Consider the following 8,460-nt stretch of genomic DNA (forward strand, 5'->3'; position numbering starts at 1 on the left):
TTTCCGATATTTTTAAAAAAAAATTAAATTGACTATTTTCAATTCTTGCAGATTTTTACGAGTTTAAACTAATGCGGAACATTTCGCGGGGCATAGTTTGAGGTAGGACATATTGCCAAAATACAAGACAGTCCCGTGAAACTCGGAACTTGTGGTCACTTCAGGGTAGAAAAATGTCCATGTTTGTTCACGTATAAAGAGGAAAGGTTAAAATAAAGTTGTTTCCAAGGGGTGAGTCGCTTAGAACAATGTGCCATACGATATAAGATTACGATCTACAGTAATACACGATCGTTTCACTCGTTACCACAATGTGTGGCACAATGAGGCACACTTTTGACAACTCCAAAACTGTGTAGTTGAATAATCATAGCAACCATTGCTTTAGTTTTACTGAACACCATGGCACATCGTGGCACATTGCGGCACAAGCTACCACGCTGTTTGTTTGTGAGCACAATTCGATTTGTGCTAAGCGACTCACCCCTTGGGTTTTCCGGGTTTTCCTGACCACGTGGAATATGAACGTACAACGTCTAATTTCCAACTACTTATTCATAACTCTTCCAATGCCTTTCCCGGCACCCCAGCACAAATATCAATAAATTCGTTCAAAATTTCGGCTTCAAGGTAAAATGAATCGTCTGTTGATGAAATGTGCTTCGTTCGTTAGTTTTTCAATTCCCCACTTATGCTCATTTACTTTTATCTTTGCCACACACACACAAACAGTCAGTTGGTTGTGAGTCTGCTACTAAATAACCAAAATACTAAACTAACTCCGGCATCGAGTCGGAGGATGCCGGACGGACGAAGTTTTCATTTTGCTCACCAAACTGATTGGATTTGTTCGTTTTTGTGTAATGTGCATTGGTGTGACTTTCGACTTTTGATGTGCATCCGGAAAGTTCTACTTATCATTTTGGATTGGGCATCCGATGTGGTGAAATTTTACTTCGCAATGAGGAAAGTTATTTGCTGGGATTCGTTTATTATTGCAATACTGTTGGTTCTACAGATGAACACCAAAGTTGATGATGGTAAATTTGTAATGAGAGGAGTTAGTGTTTGAAATGAAAATATAAAGTCCCTGTCACTTACAGGATATATCGACTTTGAACGTGTTAAACTAAAATCAATAAAATACGGAAACATAATTCTTAACTATCTGACCGAGGAGTACAAGTGGCCGAATGCAACTGTGTACTATAAGTTTGAGGGATCTTTTCGTATGTAAATACTGTTAAGCAACTAGTGCAAAACTGACGATGTGATTTTACAGCACGTTCAGCAATTCGCCGAATCAAGCAAGCCATGCAAATTATATCATCCGTGTCATGCGTTCGATTCCTGTCAAAACCATCGAACGAAGTTGACTACGTCGAAATCACCTCAGAGCGCAGTGGATGTTGGTCAGATACAGGACGTCATTCACAGATAACGGTAACAATACGCAATACAACCTAAAGTAGATTGTTTATATAATAAATATCAAAGCAACTGAATTTAGGTCCAGAATGCTACGCCTCCGTCGGAACACCCCTGCACGAATTGATGCACACGCTGGGCTTCCTGCATCAGCACACCCGCCCCGATCGAGATCAGTACATTCAGGTATTGTACGAAAATGTTATCCAGCAGCCCGAGTACCTGTTCAATTTTGAAATCATCGAACCATGGACTGAACTCGCTTTTCCTCTGCCGTACGACTTCGAAAGTATAATGCACTACACACCAGCAATGTACAGCCGGGAACCGAGTCGGCTCCCAACAATGATTCCCCGAAAAATCCCCCCGGCAAGTGAAACGATAGGCCAGCGTAATCAGCTCAGCACACTTGACATTATTGGAATAAACTTTCTTTACTGCGTCTGAAAAATTGAATTTTATTTACACCGATCGAACAATAGCCGCCATTGATATAGTTGTTGTTCATTTGTTTGGGACCTTGAGAAGTTCAAACGCGACTGTAGGTTTTCCCCTAATCCACCAACATCAGTTCGTCCGTCGATCATGTACGCATCGATTGTGCTATCAGTTTTGATCGGTCAGGTCGCATCCAAGTTGGCTTCGGTTGATCTGTTATCTCACTATGGGACCTCGCTGTACCGTACCATCGATCCAGGTGTTGGTAACTTTGATCAAATTCAGTATTTTGGATTTCGGTAAAAATCTACCCTTGGCCACGTGTCACTTGCAGATGCACTAATCAGAGGTTTGAATCGTTCAACTGGCGTTCAACCATGGGAGCTCGGCAATCTGATTGAAAGCGATATGCGTCTTCCGTTGCCAAGACTACGGAATGGTTTGGTTGGTAATATGACATCATTTTTCCGTTGGCCCAATGCTACTTTGATCTATAAAATTAGTAAAAATTTCAGTGAGTCAATTTTGTTCAATTATGAGTTTTTTTAATATTAATTGTTATACTTCGGTAGATGACACGGAACGCTCCTTCATCCTCGGAGCGATGCGCGAGTTTGAGAAGTACACCTGTGTGCGGTTTAGGGAGCGCGTCAAAGAGAAGGCCTACGCTTCCATCGACAATAGCGACTATGGATGCTGGGCTGACGTGGGTCGTGGAACTGGCAAAACGTTGGTCAACCTCCAACAGGGTTGTGCGAATGGGCTGACCACTCCGATTCACGAGCTGATGCATGCTCTGGGATTTTACCACGAGCATAACCGGTTGGATCGGGACAATTATATTGACGTCATCTACGATAACATGATTCCGGATCCGTCAATTTACTACAATTTTCAACTACCGGAGGCGAGTGAAGTGACCAATTTTAACATCCCGTACGACATCGGGAGTATTATGCACTACTCTCAGTACTCGTTTTCGGTGAAACCGGGAAAGTTGGAAACAATGCGAGCGAAGATTCCCTGGTCCAGTGCTTTCGGCCAGGGAGAAACTCTGACGAAGTTTGACGCACTGCTGATAAACATTATGTACTGTGGGGTGGTGCAACCACAGGAACCGTTACCCGTTCCGGATCGATGGACTCCGGCGGAACCTTTGGTTCGCAAGGGCACGACGACGGCACGACCGAGCCGTTTGACAACGAGTCGAAAGGTGATCACGCGAAAGCCGACCTATATGAGGATGAATAAGGAAGCGATGGAGAAAATGGAACAGGCATTGCGGGATAAATTGAGCGGATGACGGGAAATGGTTGCTTTTTATACAAAGATGAAGATATTTCAATAAAACAGGATTCTTACTTGATTGTTTATAAAGAATTAACTGAGAAAGCCTCAAGAAGTAGCCATCTTTGAAATCTAAAAAGAGCAGTTTTGTTCAAGCCAAAGCAAAGTCTTCGTGAAAAACAATCAATGGTACTCCACTAATGTCCCGAATACATTAATTTATTTTCATGAAGATTGTGTAAAGAACAGCGAAAAAAAACTGCTTTGTTGTTTTTAAAGATGGCTACTTTTTGGGGTTTTCTCTGTTGAACCTTAAGGTTTACGTGCAGATTTCTAAACTCTTTAGATTAATAACATTATTTCGAACTGAAAAATATTATCCATATGAATACTGTCCACAATCTGACAAACATTGAAATATGTCATGGCTTACTATGATAGAATTAAAAGAAAATAACTTTGTGCGCAGAAGAGACAGAAACTTGAATTCTTCGAAAAGTTTTAAAGCTACTCAAAATGAGAAATTTTGCTGCAGTACTTGAATTGGTAGGCTTTTGTATTTTATAACGATTCTTATCATAATGCAATGTATTTTGTATGCCAATCAACTAATTTTCAAAAGACACCACAGTCCGATCTTCAGGCAATCTTCCAATAACACCTCGCTTTAATGGCTCGTGGTAGTGTTCAATCCTTACTGCAGTACTTTGTAGTAAGCCTATCGAATAAACCGAAATCTCTCGTTTCTCCATATCATATCATCTCGGGAGCTCCATTAATCTTTTTCATCGGAAGGGATTGCGCTCTTGCTTTTCTTTTTTTGTGTTAATCGTTCGTATTTTTCTTCTTAGTTACTGTTTCTTGCCCGCTGTTCAACCTTCGCGGTATAACCAAAAACATGAATCGGATGAAGAAAGTCTTGAAAATGTGCGGCTTATTAACAGTTTTAGAATGGCTGACTCTGGTCTCTTCAGTTATGACAGATTGACGAGACCTCTGTATGATGTTTCTGTTAAGAGTGTACTAAAAAAAGATAATCTTCAACGCAGGCCTTGATATGCAGCCCTGCACAAGTTCAGAGACAACACGCCATTTTCTCCCTTGTGCACTGTGTCGGCGAATGTTTATTTTGAACGGTGCGCAACGACTACTGCGATTGTTACAACTTTTTCGGCTTATGTGTCGTGTGAACGGTGCGGTTAGCCAGCATGAAGGCGTTGTCGCTGGTACCATGTTACTGTGACTTCAACTGCAAAGCGGTTGACTATTAATTTGTTAAAACGGTTAGTATTCATAATTTTATTTGTGTCGTGTGTGGTAGCGTCGAGTCTGCTATTTCATCTTAGAGATGAATGATTTGATGGACTCATCCATGTCAGAATCTGTCCTTTCCCCCGAGCTTTACTCGTCTTCTCCCATTGGCAACCACATCTGTGACTTCTCAAATCATAAAGGCAAGTAATCGTAAGACATCAAAGCAAGAGCTGCCTGTCCCAACCCTCTTTTAAGTCTTGAGACAAAGCTTATTCAGATCCAGGTCAGACTGATCCATTTGTTGTCTACTTGCTCCTTGGTTTGCGTTGTATTGTATAACCTGAAGCAAGCAAACTTACTAGAGATGAACTCTTCACGCTAGAGTACCGCATATATGTGTTTTCACGCGACGTGAAGATTGACGGTGTTGTCACAGAGTCGAGTCTGAGCGTAGATGATTTGTTGAAGCATGGAGTTTGCCGGTTCAAGTATTCATGATAATCGAATGCGAGTGATTGTGTTTGGTATCATTCGAAGGGGATTACAAGGTTTGTCCTCCATCAGAATAGTACTGGTATAAAACCGAAGCAAACTCCTTCTGGCCTTGTAAATTTGCAATCCATACAGGAGCTTTCATCACTATCACATAACACAATCGCTAAAAAATCCCCAATTTACAGTTAAATACTCAATCAAAAACTAGGCTGCTGAAGTTTGTTGACATCGTGGATCCTCAATGCTTTGATGTTTCTGATCCTCTCAAATCACTTTTCATAGTGTTACTCTCAACAGTTAGATTATTTTTGAAGAAATAGGCCGTCCTTGTAGCGATCGTATCCTTCGATGGCAAAATTCATCGACCGCGTTCAGGAACACGATCACTGTTATACAGGGGAATTGCATACGTGAATTGTTTACGTCAAATGTAATTTTCATTTTTTCTAAGAGTGTACAATACTCGGCCGTATACGAAGAAGTATCTTGTATACGTACCCGCCTGGGAAGTAGAGATTGATGGTGTGGTCTCCGACAGGGGTCCTTAATTGCGAATGGGTTTGACTCCTACCAGAACCCTTTTCTTCAGTCAGAAAAAGTTCTCGTTTGCAAGCAATTGCGTTCAGCAAAAATGGACGACTAACTTCTACGCTCCATTGTCCACTAAAGAGAAAGAGTCCAACAATCTCATTGAGGGAACATCTTCTAATGTGTCTATAAATTTTCGAAGAAAGGAAATCATTTCCTCTCATAAGCTTCCTCGTAAGGGCCTGAGAGTGTCCTTTGATGGGTGCTATTACTATTACATTTCATTCCCATGATTTTCCTAGGTTTTACACGATGTATTTGGTTAACTTCCGACGAAGATCTTCCACAATTTCAACATTATTCGCCAGGGAAGAGTTAATACTCGAATATTGAAGTTGTCGGTTGTCAAGTTTGAATCAAAGGCAGACATTATTCCCCTATACATCGTACCTCAGCTGGTTCAAGAAAACTTCAACCCTATGGCATGGTTGTCTTCACATTGACAACCGATGTATCCTTCTGTATGATATTCGCGACAATTTCAATATGATCATGACTCCTCCACCGTGGACAAGCTCGTTGGGTTAGTCATTGTAATCGACCTGAATTAGTGTGCCTATTGATTGGAACAGGTATGCGTCCACCAGTTTTATTATTATTATTATTATTACTTTTTTTTCATCAGACATTATTGTCTTAGTGAAAACTAACCTAACGCTTAACTAAAGTTGACAATTCACACTATAATAAAAAAACAGCTAAACATTGCATAGTAAGATTTTTTGCTTGAAAGCATTAGTCGTTTCGTTAAAATCAAATAGATTGTAAAAGCCGTTAAATTCCCTGATCATTGCTGTCATCGGTTCGTTCATGCCATAGTTGGTTCTGTGTCGGGAAGTTTGGAGCAGCATAATAGAACGCCTAGGTCGTAATGGTATAGCCAGTAATAGTTTGGATAACAGTGACGGGGCGTCGATTTCGGATATCAGAAGTTTGGCTATGAAAACAGCTTGGTCTGCCTTTCTTCTTCCCTCGAGAGTGTTCATCCCAATCAACCGGCACCTCTCGACATATGGCGGTAGATTAAGAGGATCCTGCCAGGGTAACGATTTAAGCGCATACCGGATAAATTTCTTCTGCACTCTCTCAATACGCTCGACCCAGGTTGTCTGATAGGGTGTCCATACCACAGAGGATGATTCTAGTATCGGTCGCACCAATGAGCAGTACAGTGCTCGCAAGCAATGTGGGTCTTTGAACTCTCGCGAAAGTTTTAGCATGAAGCCTAATTGACGATTGGCTCTATCAATAATCGCATTTCGGTGTTCGTTGAAGGAGAGTGCACTATCTGAAGTCACACCCAAATCCTGTACAGCAACAGACCTCAAGAGGATAGTCCCATTTGTTTGGTAGTCAAATAGGATTGGATTTTTTTTGCGGTGATAAGAAATGACGACGCACTTTTCAATGCTTAGGATCAGGTGGTTATAACGGCACCAATCGGCGAATGTATCTAACATTCGCTGTAAAATCCAACAGTCTTCGATTCGGCGAATAACAAGGTATATCTTTAAGTCATCGGCATAAAGTAGTCTACAACCACGAGGTAAAAGATCCACAGCATCGTTAAAGAAAAACGCGAATAGTAGTGGTCCAAGATTGCTGCTCTGGGGTACACCTGAGCCGTTATGGAATGGTTCGGAAGTGGATGAACCAATACGTACACGTAATTGTCTGGCTACTAGGTAACTTCGAAACCAGCTAATTAATGTTTCGGAAGCACCAATTCGCCGCAACTTTTCCAGGAAGATTTTGTGATCGATTCTATCAAACGCCGCCTTAAGATCAGTGTAGATAGCGTCCACCTGATATCCGTGCTCAATTTGTGATATACACGTTGAAGTGAAATTTACTAAATTGGTAGTTACAGATCGACCCGGAAAAAACCCGTGCTGATCACATGATATATGGGTTTTCATGCGTGAGAATAAATATTCATTACCAATTAGCTCAAATAACTTGGAGCTAGCACAAAGAGAAGTGATTCCACGATAATTCGCAATATTTTGCTTATCGCCTTTTTTGAAAACAGGAAACATGAATGACTGTTTCCAGGGCTTTGGAAAGCGGTGCTGGCTGAATGATTTGTTGAAGATTGCAGCAAGCGGTACCAGCAAGGAAGTGATGCACTTTTTGTATACTGCAGCAGGAATTCCATCGGGTCCAGGAGAGAATGAGGATTTAAGTTTACTTGCCGCTCTCAATATCGCTGAATGTGTCACATCGAAAATATCCAGTTGCAAAGAGTTCGCCGCAATATTCTCTGCAGCTCGCCGAGCAGCGTCATCGGGGTTGTCTCATAACAGAATGCACTGGCAAAGTGGTTGGCAAATAACGAGCATTTGTCGGAGGTATTACAGCAGTTCTGCTCTCTTAAAAACATGCTTACTGGTAGACCAGAATGCTTACGCTTACTGTCAACAAAGCTCCAAAATGATTTAGGATTTCTACGTAGATTGGTTTGTGTCTTTCGAACATATCTTGTGTAAAGTGACGCATTCAATCTTGTATACGCAGTGCTAATACGCCGGAATCTTCTCTTCATTCCAGCCGTTTTATAGCGACGATATTCTCGTAGTGATAAATTCTTCCTGCGTTTCAGTTTTTTGAGAGCATTGTTACTCCATCGAGGGCCACCTTGATATTTTATTCTAGGAACGTTCGCGTTGAACCAATCAATGATGATATTAGTGAAGCAATGTACAGCGGCGTCTACATCAACGTTATCAGTTACAGGAGACCAATCGAAATCGGCTAAATATTCGGCTAGTGCAACATAATTGGCTCGTTCTAGGTCAAGTAAAGAAAAAGCTTCTTCGTCATCTTCCAACACTGGCTCTGATGTAACAGATAACAAAACTTCCAGGGGAGGATGGTGAGCGTCAGCTTCAATCAAAACGTCAACAGATTCGGACACTTCATGGGTCGACGAGTTCGAAAATACCAAGTCCAAGGTTCTACCATTGGTAT

General features: G+C 41.4%; 2 protein-coding genes across 3 annotated transcripts; both read left to right on the forward strand.

Annotated features, from left to right (window-relative positions):
• The first annotated feature begins 813 nt into the window (after positions 1–813).
• On the forward strand, positions 814–1,875 carry LOC131682256 (seminal metalloprotease 1-like). The gene is made up of 4 exons (XM_058963610.1): positions 814–1,040; positions 1,104–1,229; positions 1,283–1,443; positions 1,498–1,875. Exons 1-4 carry the CDS (start codon positions 893–895, stop codon positions 1,873–1,875), a joined length of 813 nt encoding a protein of 270 aa, XP_058819593.1. The 5' UTR covers positions 814–892.
• Positions 1,876–2,011: 136 nt separating this feature from the next.
• LOC131682258 (astacin-like) lies at positions 2,012–3,431 on the forward strand. 2 transcript variants are annotated; one of them, XM_058963611.1, is made up of 3 exons: positions 2,012–2,131; positions 2,201–2,380; positions 2,439–3,431. In XM_058963611.1, the coding sequence occupies exons 1-3, from the start codon at positions 2,014–2,016 to the stop codon at positions 3,167–3,169; spliced, it is 1,029 nt and encodes a 342-aa protein (XP_058819594.1). In that variant the 5' UTR covers positions 2,012–2,013; the 3' UTR covers positions 3,170–3,431. The 2 variants fall into 2 exon arrangements, with proteins under 2 accessions (XP_058819594.1, XP_058819595.1); XM_058963612.1 differs by having other exon boundaries at positions 2,201–2,314.
• The last annotated feature ends 5,029 nt before the right edge of the window (positions 3,432–8,460 follow it).

This window comes from Topomyia yanbarensis, chromosome 2 (genome assembly GCF_030247195.1).
Source record: "Topomyia yanbarensis strain Yona2022 chromosome 2, ASM3024719v1, whole genome shotgun sequence".
NCBI lineage: Eukaryota > Metazoa > Arthropoda > Insecta > Diptera > Culicidae > Topomyia > Topomyia yanbarensis.